General features: G+C 37.2%; 1 protein-coding gene across 1 annotated transcript in view; it reads right to left on the reverse strand.

Moving 5' to 3' along the window:
* The window catches only part of mr (anaphase promoting complex subunit morula), a 292,827-nt gene extending 276,171 nt beyond the window's left edge, over positions 1-16,656 (reverse strand). The window contains exon 1 of the mRNA XM_090406339.1: positions 16,519-16,656. Within this exon, the coding sequence (XP_090262465.1) occupies positions 16,519-16,599 (81 nt within the window). The 5' untranslated portion in view covers positions 16,600-16,656. The remainder of the gene's footprint in view (positions 1-16,518) is intronic.
* Between the last annotated feature and the right edge of the window lie 327 nt (positions 16,657-16,983).

The following is a 16,983-nucleotide window of genomic DNA, read 5'->3' on the forward strand; positions in this document are numbered from 1 at the left end:
ACTTGTATCATGATGATTCGTGCCCGCCATCAAAATAAGGATATTACGACTGCTGCCCAATGCTCCCTGAATACAGTAAAAACAATCAGGCATGAACTAGAGACTTGCAATGGTGACTACGAGGATGTAGCAAGAAGAAAGATCCCTAGCAGACGATCTGATTGCGTTAGTACAGCAGAATTCCTCGCAAATCTGCAGGAACAGGTGTTGAAGAACCCTGGCATTGGAATTCGGGCTTTGTTCGTGGAGTTGCTAACTGTAGTCAAGCCCAGGATAACAAGGGTAGCCAATGGTAGGCCGTATGTATGGCAGCAGGATTCGGCCCCTTGCCACACCTCTGGGAAAAGTCAAAAATGGTTGTCTGAAAATTTCTACGACTTCACCAGTCCAAATGTTTGGCCTCCAAACTCCCCAGACCTTAACCCCATGGATTATTTTGTATGGGGCGCAGTTGAAAAAGACACCAATCGCACTTCCAGTAATACAAAAGCCCAGTTAATGGATAAAATTAAAACAGTTTTTGCGGCCCTTCCCAGGGAGACTGTAGCATCAGCTTGTTCGAGGTTCCGAAGCAGAATTGAAGCTGTGATCGATGCTAATGGTGGTTATTTTGAGTAAATCTTGTTGATAGTATTGTAATTAACTCTGCCTGTAATGTTTTTTTGTCAATTCATTAAATTTAATAGATACAAAGAAGATTTTCTTTTTCCTTACGAAACTGTCAAATTTATCCCGAACACCCTGTATGATCTGAATTTTCCATGTGATCGATTACAGATCAAATGTTTATTAAAAAAAAAAGTATTTTTAAAAATTGTCATTACCAGAGCAGTGGCATTCATTTAAATCACAGAATATATGTACAACTGTGTGTTCTAATGACTTCATCTTGTTAACAATAGTGTAGCACCATTAACTTCTTGCCTGCCATATAGCTGAACTGCACATGTGCAGCAAAGAGATTACGGGAGACTATTAAGGGAGATTAAGAATGGAGGCTGAGGTTTTGTTTCGAAAGTTCAAATGACTTGACGACTGGAATGTTAGCAGGCATTCCAAAAATGAATTTTTAAAGAAAGGTGACTCCTATGGATGATTGATTAATAATGTAATTAAATGGACAAAGCCTGAAATTGGGGGGGGGGGAGCAACCACAACATTCTATTTCAAAGAAATAGAATGCTAAAAGAAACATTTTCTTCTGTCTCAAGGACACAAGTGATATGATAAATGAAATATTATTGCAATAACCACCATGTAGTCAGCAGACGGATTGCAAGAGGCTTGCTTAACAATATCCTATTATTACACCTTGAAATCATGTACCCTACCTGCATTCACAACCACATTTGACATGTTTTCATTCGCTTACTACTCTCCATGTAAAAAATCTGCTTCTCACATCCTTCACCACCACCACCACACATTTATACAATCCCAGGAATGGCCTCTTATTTTTCCCCTCTCATCCTACACTCTTTTTCAATACCTCCTTGTATTAATCTGATAAAATGCCCTCACTAACTTGAATCTGCAATCTACTTTTCCTCAATATTCTGTATAACCAACCTTCCAGAGTCCCAATATTACTTTGGTCATTGATCTCTGGAATCTTACTAGTATTTCTGCACCAAAATGAAAACTAGGTGACTAAATATGGGCGCAATAGTCCACATGTGATCAGACCAATGTCTTACACAGTGGCACCACCACTCCCTTATTTCTATTTATCACTGCTGCAATATGAGCAGTTTTTGCAACACTTGTGAGGAAGGATTTTTTGAAACATTAACACGAGTAAAGTTTCTGAAAAAGGAGAATTGGTAAATTCTCAGTGAGATGGATGAATGAAAGGGGTGTCTAAAGTGACTGGTCTGCAGAGAATTGAAGCCTCAAGAAAAGCTTACAACAAAACCACCTGGCAAAAATTCATATGGCACATCACTGAGGAGTGCAGTGACAACACAGCATCTGCTGATGTCTAGTGAAATTACAGATATGGGATAAGCATGCATTTATTCACAACTCCACTCAAAATCCATGGGTAGACTAGTTTTCCAACGAATGTGTCTGTATATCTTTTCCCTGGTTATAGATGGACGTATATCAGCATAGTATGCCTGAGTGGGTCATTAATTTTTAGTCAATATCACAGATTCGGATCCATATTATTATTATAATAAGTTAACTTAGGAGATTGAGTAAGAGACAAAGAAAATTTAAAAATAATATCTTTATTTACAAACAATTAATATTAGTATAAATTTATGGTATTACCTTACCAGTATGTGTAAAACATGTATGTTTCACAAGCACTATATACAGATTTGCATTATAAATAAACGCTTATCTCCTAAAGAAAAAACATCCACAAACTTAATATCAAACTTAGAGAACATAAACATCACACAAGGTTTCTTTTCTTCAAGATCACAGGATTTGATGAGAATACACAAGCAAAAGCAGTTAACTTCAGACTTATAAGGTAGTTTCTTATTCTCTAAATAATGGCCATTAAAATATAATTACTTAGCTCATACTTTTTTTTTTTTTTTTTTTTGTAAAAAAAAATAATAATTTGTGTGCAACTTTTCTTATGGCACATGAGAAAGATAATTTAAAGTTCAATTTTTCCTTGTGGAAACTTCTTCCTTATCCTTGAACACAGTAAGTTTATTCCTTTCAGGTTCACTGTGTTTAACTAGAATACGTTTACTGCATAACATATCAAACACAAACTATATGTTGCTTCAGGAGAAACTATATATCACTTAACTAACTACAACTTGGCTTCCTTTGAAAGAGATTCATCTGTTAATTTTTGGAAACTATTTGTTTCCCTCATAATGCTTTTTCTACCTATTTGACTTAAGAATTCCTTTAAACTGTATTTCTCTCTTAAACTATCAACTTTTCATAATGTCTTCCTGTTATTCTCTCTAGCTATTGATTCAACTTCCTCTTCAGAAGTATAGACCGTGCAAGCACACTACTGATGACACGGTAAGCAACATGGCAAAGAGATGTAAGCCACTTGTTGTAAACAGGACTACAGTTCTTTAATAGGATGAAAATGTTGTTTGAAAGTTTAATATTTTCTTCTCTAGATATATTTCGGTGATTACACCACATTTTTTTATTATTCAGTTATATAAAACACTGAAATAATAGTTCCCGACAAGTTTTGTAAATTGTAGGATTTACATCTTCAGGGGGTAAATAGTATAACTTAAAGTTTAAACAAGAGAATTAATAAGTACAAATCATAACCGTCTGGCTATTCATAAAACTCAAATAACAGAATGCAGATATATAACGTTATTGACGTTGAACAATACTGGACGATGTCACGTGTTCTTGTTCATACAGTTCGAGCTCAGATTGAGGTAGATTTTTTATTAGAGCTGACCACACTTGATGGAGAATTAAACCTTGATTTTTATTGCATTGGGTTTTTTTATTTAGCACATATTAGCAGCTTCTTTAAATTTTCTTATATAACTGTTGTTTTCTATGTATGACACATGACATCGCCGTGTTTTGCCAGAGTACATCGTAAAATATGGCTACGCTATGTGGACGATATTTTCATCATATTCAGTGGAACAACAGATGAATGGATCAATTTCAAAGATTATCTCAACAATTTGCACAACACCATAAAATTCACTTTAGAACAAGAAAAAAAATAAAAAACTTCCTTTTCTGGCTATTCTATTAGAAGTTAATGAAGAAAGTAAACTCTCCTTCTCAGTATATGGGAAGCTGACAAACACTGGAAGATTTCTAAATGCAACCTCACACTACCATCCTTCACAAAAAATAAGCTTAATTAAAACTCTTCGAGACAGAGCACACAATATCTCCAGCACACAAGAAAGATGTAATGAAGAACTAAAATACTTAACACAAATCCTCCAACAGAATGGATATGAAACAAAAACCATCAAGAGAATCCTTAAAATGCCTCCAGCTAACAACACAATAAAACAGGATTACAAAAACGCAATCTCGCTCCCTTATATCAAAAATGTTACAGATAAGCTAGCCAAATTAATGAACAAACACAACATAAAAGTAGCCTTCCTTCCTATGAAAAAAATCTCAAGATTCCTACATCCACCAAAACCACCCCATCATCCTCTTAAAAAACCAGGAGTCTACAAAATCCATTGCTCTTGCTGGATTTGCTACGTAGGACAGACAGGAAGATCTGGAGAAATACGTATGGCTGAACACCAAAAAGATGTACAATACAAAAGAGAACAAAAAACGGGTCTTGCTTTCCATACCACTTCCACTGGACACAATGTACTCTGGCAGAAAAACGACGATGTCATACATAGAAAGCAACAGTTATATAAGAAAATTTAAAGAAGCTGCTAATATGCTAAAAAAACCCAACCCAATGCAATAAAAATCAAGGTTTAATTCTCCATCAAGTGTGGTCAGCTCTAATAAAAAATCTACCTCAATCTGAGCTCATACTGTAAACGAGAACAAGAACACGTGACATCGTCCAGTATTGTTCAACGTCAATAATGTTATATATCTGAATTCTGTTATTTGAGTTTTATGAATAGCCAGATGGTTATGATTTGTATTTATTAATTCTCTTGTTTAAACTTTAAGTTATACTATTTACCCCCTGAAGATGTAAATCCTACGATTTACGAAACTTGACAGGAACTATTATTTCAGTGTTTTATATAACTGAATAATAAAAAAAATGTGGTGTAATCACTGAAATATATCTTTTGAACCATTAGCCACAGAAGTCTAAGCCTGCAATTTTCTTCTCCAGCAAGTTTACATTACAGAAATTAAAAAAAATAAATTAATTAAATTAGAGGCGAGGCCTTTTTACAAATAAATATCGCAATCACAACAGTTTGTGATGGGGACTGTAACTATACAAAGATTTCACTATATTTAACATTAGTAAAGAAATTTCTGATTAGAAGAAATAATGCATTTTCGTTATACATTCACGAAATATATACGTCTACATATAAAATAAAACTAAATGTTATCCTAGTAGCAAGGCTTATACGTTGGTCAGACATAACTGGTAATTAGTTTACGGAATTAACAATGCATATAAGGTATATTAATTAAAGATAACTTTAATGAATAACTTCAACATTTCGGCAACATCACATTGCCATCTTCAGGAACATAAAGATATGGTATGTGCACTCACGAACTAACACAAAGCAAATGAGGAAGAAAGCAAGAAACTAATATTGTTCCTAAAGTATTAATGGTGCCCTCTTGCGGGCTAATTTGGTAGTCTTGGCAGTTGGGCTGAAGTTCTCATAATGTAAGTCTCCCAAATTTGGGGAAGTTTCATGCACCCAAATTTGTTGAGGTTAGGAACGTTTTTTAGAGCTGCTGAAGATTCTTTGAATAATCTTTCGTATTTAAACTTGCTGCGATGAATTATTTTTGTTTTCTTCCAACGAATTTTATGGTGGGTATCTAAGGCATGGTCTGCCAGCCCAGAGCGGCTGTACTGGTGAAACACCGCTCTGGGCTGGCAGATACATTCGCAAACTCTCCCACCACCACCCCTCTCAACAATATGGCATTATTAAAACTCTTACCAAGAGAGCCCACAATCTTTGTTCCAGTGGAACCGCCCTCACTACTGAGCTTAACCACATACACAGCACTTTCCTCTCCAATGGCTACAGCGATCACAGTATCAAAAAAATAATCAACTCCTCCCCCATTCCCCGTCCTTCTCGTCAACAAGAATTTAAAAATGCCATCACCATACCCTACATCCGCGACACATCCAAAAAAATAGCCAAGATACTAAAACAGTACAACCTACACACAGCATATAAGCCCCACCGCAAACTTGCTACCCTTATCCGTTCTACAAAAGATCAGCTCCCTCCTCTCTCTCTCTGCCTGGAGTTCACAAAGTACCCAGTTCCTGTAAGCTGGCGTACTTTAGACAGACAGGCAGATCAGCATCCATCCATCTAGAGAAACACAAGTCTTACATCTACAAACACAACTATGGCCATTCAGGCTTGGCTGACCATGTTTTGGACACCACCCACAGAGTATCATGGAAGAAAACCACCATGCTCCACCACAGCAAATTCAAGAAAGAGAGACTTTTCTTAGAAGCAGCAGCAGCTCTCAAAAACCAACCAAATCTCAATAAATACGGTTGCATTAAACTTCCGAAGATTTGGGAAACACTCATCACCAGATGTCCCACCTTACATTCCAGGCCACCTACTACTGCCCTTAGAGGGCACTCTACCTAGATAGGACTTTAGTGTCACCCACGTGGTTGGGCTTAGTATTGTTTGTTATTTGTGTATATGTTACATTAATTGTTTTTGTAATCCCTGTAGATGTCCTAGTGACTAGGACGAAATATAGGAAGTATTACATTCTATTTTAATTCTTTTTGAGTGTTGTAAAAAATCCATTAAGCCTCCAACATGATGTCCTCACAGCAGTTAAGCCTCTACACACATGAACTGTACAAGTCCAGAAGAAAATTTTATTATAGCAATCTGAACTGTACAAGTCCAGAAGAAATTCTTAGTACAGGAAGACTTTAGCACTTTAGGGTTTATTGTAGTTTTTCTTTTTACCACTAGAGGTCAGGCTAAGAAAAGATCAATTAACAGCGTAGATTCAATTTACCTCTGTAGAGTGCTAGAGTATGTAGCTTGTTTTCATATACACATGTATTTTTCTGATGATGACCTCAATACAGGGGTTGAAACGTCAGTTATTTTATTAATAATAAGTAAAATAATCATTTCAACAAGTGTGTTTTGTGTCCCTAAATTCGTAAATATGAAGAGAGGATATTAGGAAGGAACTTAATACTGTCAGCATCAAGGAATGTGTTAACAGAACTAATCTCAGGTGGCATAATCACTTAAACAGAATGGGAGAGGAAAGAAGTGTTCTTTGCCAGGTTGGCATGAAAAAGACCCAGAGAAAGACCAAGATATAGGTGGATTGATACAGTAAAAAGTGCCTTAGAAGAAAGAAATATAAGATCTGACAATATTGGAGTATTGACAGCTAACAGATTAAAGAAAAATTGTAGATAGGAAGTTAGTAAAGGCCGTAAGTTTTTCATGCAGTACTATCATATCCTGTACACCCCTTGAGGGCATATATCAGGAATTTGATGATGAAATGTAAAGTATGTGAGATTTATTGCACTTACCAGATATCAGATAATTGTAATAATCTCAATGGCTGTTTAAATAATTCACAATTGTTAAGTGTACTATGATATCTGCTGTTTAATGTAAAGACAATTTCTTTTTGCTAAGGATAACATGTTGGCTATTACTACCTAACTTCTTGCTCAGCATTTAGATGAAGTATGCATGCTCACTGAGATTTTTGGGTGATTGACAGCTGGCAGACAGCATTCAGTACTAGGATAATGGAAGAGAAAACAAGAGGAGAGAGAGAGAGAATGGAAATTTGAGAATGCAGCAAAAAATAATTCACAATTATTAAGTGTACTAAGATATCGCTGTTAAGTGCAAAGAAAATTTCTTTTTGCTAAGGATAACATGTTAGCCATTACTACCTAACTTCTTGCTCAGCATTTAGATGAAGTACACATGCTCACTGAGGAGATTTATGGGTGATTGACCATTATCTATGAGAGTCAACATGGATTTGTGAAGGGGCACTCTTGTTTTAGCAATGTGCTAGCCTTTTATGATAAAGTCACAAGAGCATTAGATGAGGGAAAGGCATATACTGCAATTTTCTTAGACTTAGCAAAGGCATTTGACAGGGTGCCACATGATAAGCTGATATTTAACACGTTCGCTGCCACGCTACTTCGGCATGGTCTGTTCCCCTACGCCGAGCAATGTCACTTCTTCAAGGTCAGAACGATAATCTTGTTACCAGAGGTAAGCGTCCTACGAGTATACTCGTAGTTGGCTTGTACAGAGCATATACAGTCTATGAGAATACACAGTTTTGATGCTAGCCCCACAAGCCAAGCATTTTCACTTCTTCAAGGTCACTACAATAATCTCGTTCCTGGTGGTAAGCCTCATACGAGTATACTCGTAGCTGGCTTGTGAAGCAGGTTTACACACTATGAGTATACTCGTAGTTGGCAGCAAACGTGTTAAGTTGCAGCACATGGGTCTGGATGTCAAATTGTCAACTGGATTCAGGATTGGCTGTCCGATAGGTATCAGAGAGTTGTGTATGGTGGGGCAGTTTCAAGGAAGCAGAGGTTACAAGTGGGGTCCCACAGGGCTCAGTACTGCGACCTATATTGTTTAACCTTTATATCAATGACATTGTCTGTGGATTGCAAGGGGATATTCAGTTGTTTGCAAATGATGCGAAGCTGGGAAGGATTATTAGTAATAGTGCAGATGTGGTGGCCCTGCAAGAGGATTTGAATAAGCTAGATAGATGGGCAAGTAAATGGGGATGTCGGTTTAATGCAGCAAAATGTAAGGTCTTGAGGTTTGGGAAACATCGATGGGACACTGCATACTCTATGGGAGGAGTTATACTGGAGAAAGTAGGGGAGACGAGATCTGGGGTTGATGATTGGTAGAAACCTGAAATTTAGGGGACATATTGCAAAGGTGGTGAAAGTAACACAGAGGATTGCTGCAATAATGAGAAGGACACTGACCTGCAGAGATAAAACAGTTATCATTCCATTATATAAGATCCTGATCAGACCACACTTGGACTATTGTTCTCAGATTTGGTCCCCAGGATTTGAAGGGGATAAATTAACTGTGGAAAGGGTACAAAGGTGGATAACAAAGATGGTTTCAGGACTGTACAATGATAGTTATGAGAATCGGCTGAGAGAATGTGGACTGCAGAGTTTGGCGGATAGAAGGAGAAGAGGTGATATGATTGAGACCTTTAAACTGTTGAGAGGCGGTTACAGGGTTGACACTGGGGAGTTCTTTCGCTTGGTTGAACAGTGGGAAGGAGTGATGCTAAGAGGTCATCCCTGGAAGTTACGAAAGGAAACTGTTAGCAAGAGGGTGAGGAGTGGTTTCTTTGCATGGAGGGTGGTTGAACCATGGAATGCCTGATTTCCTGATCTCCATTGCCTGAATGGGGTGGTAAGAGCGATAATCGTCAATGAGTTCAAGGAGCGGTATGATAGACTTTGTGTTTCTTGGGGGGGGGGGACCTCCCCTCGATGAGTTTTGATAGACTTTGTGTTTCTTAGGAAGGACCTCCCACGATGAGTCTTTTGACTCCATGGAGGCCTAAATAATAATAATAATAATAAAGATTTTTGGTTTAGGAAGTTTTTGAAGAAATTTGACAGCCAGAATAAATTAATAGAGGATTCCGAAAAAGGAAACTTAGCAAGGTAAATCTTTCAACTAAAAAAGGGAAACTGTCAACAAATGAACAGTAAATAAAAGGAGATGTTCTATTTCAAAGTTCGAAGAAACGCAAAATGGATAGTTTCATCATCTGTCTCAAAGACGTCGGTGATATTGGAAGTTAAGAAGTTTTATATTTTGAGAAGATGCCTGTTAAAGAACTGACTAATGAATATTTGTTTGTAGGAATTTGTGGTGAAAAGCAAAATGTTCAGTCTGACAGACATGAACATGAACATCTCTCTCTCTCTCTCTCTATAAAGAGAGAGAGAGAGAGAGAGAGAGAGAGAGAGATAACTGGTACAGCTGATGTGATTATTAACAATTGGTGCAGCTGACAGGATGTTTAACGTAATACCTGACGTGATATCAATCACCAATATGGATTCTGCCATTCTCTTTGCGCAGGTCTCTTTGACAACCTCACCCACTTAGCAAGGCCATGGATAGATTTGGAAGCTCATGTGGTTGCTCTTGATATCTTCATATTTCTAAGACATCTGATTGAGTCTGACATCAAAACTTTCTGATCAAGTTGCCATGTTATGGCCTCCCTCCTACTACTCTCTGTGAGTTGATCATCATCAGCTTCCACTCTAATTATTCATTCCACATCACAGTGGATGGTTCCCTCTAGTCTGATATTCCTATTAAAGCCCAAGTACCCATAGCACTCTGCTTTCACCTGAACTCTTATTGATATATATATAAGAATGAAGTATATATATCAATGATCTTCCCCAATGCCAAATCCTATTCATAGTTTAAATGTTAAATCCAATTCCTCTTCATTTACAAAACCTTGTAGCAATCAGATGACGTAAGCCAGATCTTTTAGGGAAAATGCCTTAAACACCAATTTTCTTGCTATTTACAAGTGGAGTAAAGATAATGTAGTAAATTTTAATGCTAACAAGACACAATCTTATGTTCTTTCATGGAAAAAACAAAATGCCTCAATATCTGTGTCTTTTGATAACATTCCACTCGCTAACCAAGATCAGTTTTCTCATATCAAAGTTAACCAAAGAAGAGAAAACTGATCTTGGTTAGAGAGTTTTCTCTTCTTTGGTTAACTTTCATATCTAGACTATCCTCACATAAATATATGTTCATAGCTTCTTAAGCCTCTAAAAAAACTTTTTTTTTATTCATTCTATACAATACCACTCTTCTGCTCAACTAACACCTTAGAATATTGTTTATGAAACATGTCAGAACCTCAGAATGAACTTCAGTATCCAGAAAATAGCTATTTGATTAATAGATGATCCCTCACTCTGGTGACTCCCTCCAATCACTTTCCCATATATGCTTTATCACTGTACTCTCTTCTACCATTGCTGTTGGTCCACTGAAATGGTCACCACCATTCCTCAACTTCCCTCAATTCATGTACGAACACAATCAGCTACTGGTCAACATCCACACCTAGTTCAGTTTCAGACTCAGAAAACCACCTTCTGTCCTTTGAAACAGTCTTCCCCATACCATTTTCCCAACGAATATAACTCCAACTCTTCATGACGCAGATTCTTTTCTTCTACCTAACCACCTGCTCATATATTGAGCTGTCATATTATAGGTATTGGTGTTGGCTTTGCAAAAGAAGTGAAACAAAAATGTTTCACTTCCTTTGCTATACATAATGCAATGAATTTGGTATAACTCCTTTCAATGCAATTATTTATAAACTGCCTTCATGTAACTTGTTTGTACGTCAGTAAGTGATAATCTTTTTGACAGCACTAACTGCTGTCAAGATTTGCCATCATATATGGCATACTCTGTAGCACAACTGGAAGAACGACGGTACATTGCGCCCTTTGATTGGAAAAAGGCCTAAGTTCGATTCTAGTCATGACAGGAGGAATCTTTATATGAATTTTTTCAATCAAAGGTGAGTTAGCCGATCTTATACGGAGGTAGCAGGGTTTTTCTCCTGGAAACTCGGGTTTTTTATCCTGCATACAGCCAAATCGGCCCTTCAGAACACACGCAATTTACAGACAAAAATACTAGCTGGTGGTGGGCAGTAGATGGCGCTTATGTAAATGATTGGTAGTAGAGGCTTGGTGGAGACGGAGAGTTGTACAATAGGTGTCCTCCCGCGATGAGTCTTCGGACTCCTTGGAGTGTCACGAATAATAAAATAATAATAATATCCAACATTTCATTCTTCTAAGGCAGTTCTGAAACCTCTGAAAGTTTCCAAGATAGAAGATAGCTGGAAAGGATAATTCTTCATCATGCTCACCCAATGCAATGCAAGTAAAGCATCACCTTTTAACAATAAAGTTGGCTGCTCTGCCACTAATGCTTCATTATACTGGATAATTTCCATCAACTCCTCACACAATTCCAACTGTTTTGTTTCATCTAAATCTTCAATTGTCTTTAAACTCTCTTCATTGTATGTAAAGTTTGAATAAGTATGCAATTTAGAATGGGAACCAACCATTTTCAATAGTAAGGTTGCAATAGTAATTGTTGAATAGTCTTTGATCTTATTTAAAAAACTTAGTTTTAAGTCATGCAAAATGCAATGAAAATAAAAACAATCAACATGCTTTGTAAGCTATGAAATATTAGACTGCAACAAAAACAAGAGCCATGTATGCTGAGACTGCAACATAAACTAAAATATCCTTACAAACAATTTAATATTTGAATTTTGCTTCTCTTTTGTTGCATAATTTCAGGCAGTTTCCAGTGGTAAAATTCTAACAAAAAATGAAATTTCATCAAAAAAAAAAAAAAAAAAGCAATAACACCATTTCTGAGCGAAAAGCACAATTACAATCATATAAACTATGGGGGTGAGGTATGAATAACACCACTATCAGCCAAAACGTCACTCATATAAAACAAAAAATGTGGGAGGTGGAAGACCTTAAAACATATATATTTACATACAATGAAGAGAGTTTTAAAGACAATTGAAAATATAGATGAAACAAAACAGTTGGAATTGTGAGGAGTTCGTGGAAATTGTCCAGTATAATGAAGAAATAGGCAGCGCAGCCAAGTGGATATGCAGACATCAGTGAGGTAGTTGAGTATAAGAATGTGTATAATATGCTCGAGCTAGTACAAAGGATGACAATTCAGAATGGGATTGTTAGTATAAGGCATCAAGATAGGGGTGGGACTAACGGGCTTCTGCACTTCATGTATACTAATGCCAGGAGTATTAGGAACAAGAAGGAAGAATTTTTGGCCTTGGTTGGCTCTTCCTGGCCACAGGTTATTGGCATTAATGAGACATGGCTGACAGAAGATGATATAGCTAATGGGATAGAATGCGAAGGGTATAGTGTGTTCAGGAGGGACAGAGAGAAAAAATGGGGAAAGGAGTGTTATTGCTGTTAGCTGAACAACTGCAGCCAAGGAGAATAGAAGCTGAACTGCAGGATAGTGAAAAGAGCACATTTCAGGCTATTTGGTGTGAGAATGAGACTAATAGAACAAAATATACAGTTGGGTTCTGCTATAGACCAGGTGATGGAATAGATGGTGGAGAGAGTATGCATAAGCAAATAGACGCAATGAGTGGAGGGTAATTATTATGGGGGATTTCAACTATGGTAACACTGACTGGAAGGAGGAAAGGACACATGGGAGGAATTGGATTTTATGCAGTTATTAAGGGTTAACTACCTGAGACAGCATGTAATAGAATATACTAGGGGTTCAAGAGTGCTTGACCTAGTAATTGCATCTGAGAATTTGACTGTATTGAATATGACCACAATGCCACCGATTGGTGAGAATGAGCATAAGTTGACCTGGGAGGTGGCTAAATGCATGGAATTTTCAATTAAGACAAGGTACATGAATTACCGAGCTGGTAAGTATAACAAGCTTAGGAGATTGCCTGGTTCAATGCCATGGCATGTAAAACTGCAAGGGCTGGAGGTTGACAATGCATGGGAAGAGATAAAGGAACATTTGAAGGAGATAATGGCTGACTGTATACCTAGAGTCCAGATAGTAAATCAAGTAGGGGTTAAATGGATGAATAACACCATTAAGTTTGGGCTGCAAAAAAAGAAACAATTGTGGAGGGAATGTAAGGAGAAAGGTGACCTGCAGGCACACGAACAGTATAAATCACAGGCCAGAAAGGCAACGAGTGTGGTAAGAAAAGCAAAAGGGGATTATGAAAGGAAATTAGCCAAGAAAGCTAAAGAAAATCTCAAACATTTTTTCGATATGCTGCAAGTAAAAGAAAAAATGTATATGGCAGAATAATTTTAAGGAATGCCGATGGTAGGGAGATAACTGAATCAGTTGATATAGTGGAATTACTAAGCAAGCACTTTGCAAGGGTATATCATCCAGGTGGTGATATTGCATGAATGAAGAAACCAATAGCTTATATGAGAATTGAGGTGAATGAAATGGAGGTGAATAGCATATTACAAAACCTTAATGTGAATACATCTGTGGGATTGGATGGTATACCAGCTCGGGTCTTATGTGAAGAGGCTAAAGAATTGTCAGTGCCCTTGACCATTTTGTTTAATTTGAGTCTCGGGTCTAGATTGATCTCGAGGGGGGGGGAGAGGAGAAAATAGTTCCACTGCATAAAGGAGCTTCCAAGACTGCTGTTGCGAATTACCGACTGATCAGCATATCAGGAGTCATTGTCAAGGTATTGGAGAAAGTAGTCAAGAGAAAAATACAGGAATGGGTAAATGAAAATGGGATACTGTAGAGGACAGCATGGTTTTGTGAAGGGTAGTTCATGCCTCAGTAACTTGCTCACGTTTTATAACACAGTGACAGCTGAACTGGATAAGGGTAATCGGTTTAGTGATACTGCTGGACCTTGCTAAGGCCTTTGACAGGATACAATATGGAATTCTAATCAGTAAACTGCAACATATGAGGATCGATATAGGGTTGGTGAGATGGATAGGAGGGTGGTTGATGGAGAGATATCAGAGAGTAGTTTATTCAGGAGTAGAGTCCAAAAGATGGCCTGTGACTAGTGGCGTGCCGCAGAGTTCTGTTCTTGGACCACTACTATTTAATTTGTTCATTAACGATATAGGAAAGGATCTGAGAGGAACTGTTCATTTGTTTGCTGATGATGAAAAGTTGGACAGCACAATAGTGAATGCACGTGATGTCAAAATTTTGCAGGATGATTTCATAGATTGGAGTTCTGGGCTAAGGAGAATGGATGTCAATTTAATGTGGTAAAGTGCAGGGTTATGCATTTTGGGGTGAAAAGATTAGCAGCAGTATATCACATTTGGCGGATCTGTACTCCAGGAGATTGAAGAGGCCAGGGATTTGGGAGTGTTGGTGGATAACGAGTTGAAGTTTAGGAGGCACACTGCAAAAGTGGCTAAATCAGCCCATCAAATCACTTGGTTACTGAAGAATACTTTGACGAGCAGAGACAAGCAAGTTATTATTCCTCTGTATCTAGCCATGATAAGACCCCATCTTGACTACTGTGCCCAGATCTGGACACTAGGGTTTCTTCTTGATGGGGAGAAGGTGGAGAGGATCCAGAGGCGAGTGACAAAAATGATAGCAGGTGTATGGAATGAACTTTATGAGAACAGGCTGAAGATTTTGTGGGTTGCAGAAATTGGTTGATAGGTGGAAAAGGGGTGATATGATTGAGACTTTCAAATTACTGAAGGGTTTCTATAAGATTAATTCAGAGGATATTTTACAGAACAGGACTGGTGGTGGGAGGACTAGGGGCCATCCACGGAAACTGGGCAAGAGTGTGGTTAGCAAGAGTTTTAGAACTAGGTTTTTTACTTGGAAAGTGGTGAATGAGTGGAATAAGCTGCCAGTCTGTTTTGGGTGCCATGACTGTGAATGAATTCAAAGCAAAGAATGATATATACTGTGTGGATGTTGCATAGTTGTTCTTGACATGATGTTTAGGGCCTCCCCCGATGAGTCTAAAGGACTCCCTGGAGTTGCCCATAGTAATAATAATAATAATTATTATTATTATATGATTATATGAGGATGGATATAGGGTTGGTGAGATGGATAGGAGGGTGGTTGATGGAGAGATATCAGAGAGTAGTTTATTCAGGAGTAGAGTCCAAAAGATGGCCTGTGACTAGTAGCGTTCATCCTCAAATGCATTCATCCTCAAAGTTAACAAACTCTGATTACGACTAACAAAAATTGCATAAGAAACAATGGATCATTACTACTACTATCAGGCGCTAAGTGCTTCTGGTAATATAGTTAAAATCAGTTAGCACTCCACCATCCTGAATATGAAAACTAAACACCTCTGCGAACATGATGCCAGAGGAAACGAATAAGTTTCCAGAGTCACATGTCAAATACTTACAGGCTTTTGATTCTTATGTTATCTGAGACAGGCAGATTTCATATAGTATTATATTATAATTGAGTAATATTATAATATTATAAATTTTCAAGTAGGGATGACTGGTACTTGGCTAGTTATATACGAAGTATATAACTAGCCAAGTACCACTGCCATGACTGTGAATGAATTCAAAGCAAAGAATGATATATACTGTGTGGTTGTTGCATAGTTGTTCTTGACATGATGTTTAGCCCCCCCCTCCGATGAGTCTAAAGGACTCCCTAGAGTTGCCCGTAATAATAATAATTATATATATATGCATTAAAAATGCATTCATCATCCTCAAAGTTAACAAACTCCGATTACGCCTAACAAAAACTGCATAAGAAACAATGAAAAATTACTACTACTATCAGGCGCTAAGTGCTTCTAGTAATATAGTTAAAATCAATTAGCACCCCACCATTCTGAATATGAAAACTAAACACCTCTGCGAACATGATGCCAGAGGAAACGAATAACAGTTTCCAGAGTCACATGTCAAATACTTACAGGCTTTTGATTCTTATGTTATCTGAGACTAGCAGATTTCGTATAATATGATATTATAATAAGAGTAATATTATAATATTATAAATTTTCAAGTAGGGATGACTGGTACTTGGCTAATTATATACGAAGTGATACCAATTTCGAGCCCTTGATGAGTGGGTGTTATAAAATAAAATTACAAACTTCCCTCTTCAAAGTAGATAACCGGGAAAGAGATGAACACAATGAGCATGAATAATTTTGAAAACTTACTTTCTCGCGTAAGGGTTTGAAAAATGTGCGCGAGACAACATTCCATGCCACAGTAATCGTTTCTAAAGTATCTGCCATCATCAAGCCTAATTAATCACTGGCGCAACGTTATCCAATGCGATTTTACTAAATGCAACAGATTTCGCTATGGGGGAAAAAAATGCAAACTCATTAATAGTTTTTCTAAAATATAAAAATCTGTCGAACCATAATTAAAATCAGTGTCATTAAATATTATTTTTATTATCACACAATAAAAATGAAATACAAAATAAAAAGGACAATGCAACACACATCAGTAACAAACATTTGACCGGCAAAGAGACCTCTGTGCAAATTAAAACTACATGAATCTGGAAAAACATTTTGCGTACAAAAGAAACCATTATTTAAAACCAAAAAAAGAAAGAAAAAGCAGTAGAATTACTTCAATTTATTGATGATAGAGCTATGTTTTATTATTAC

This window comes from Typopeltis vanoorti, chromosome 16, assembly GCF_054136105.1.
Source record: "Typopeltis vanoorti isolate ZY-2024b chromosome 16, IOZ_Tvanoo_1.0, whole genome shotgun sequence".
Lineage (NCBI taxonomy): Eukaryota > Metazoa > Arthropoda > Arachnida > Uropygi > Thelyphonidae > Typopeltis > Typopeltis vanoorti.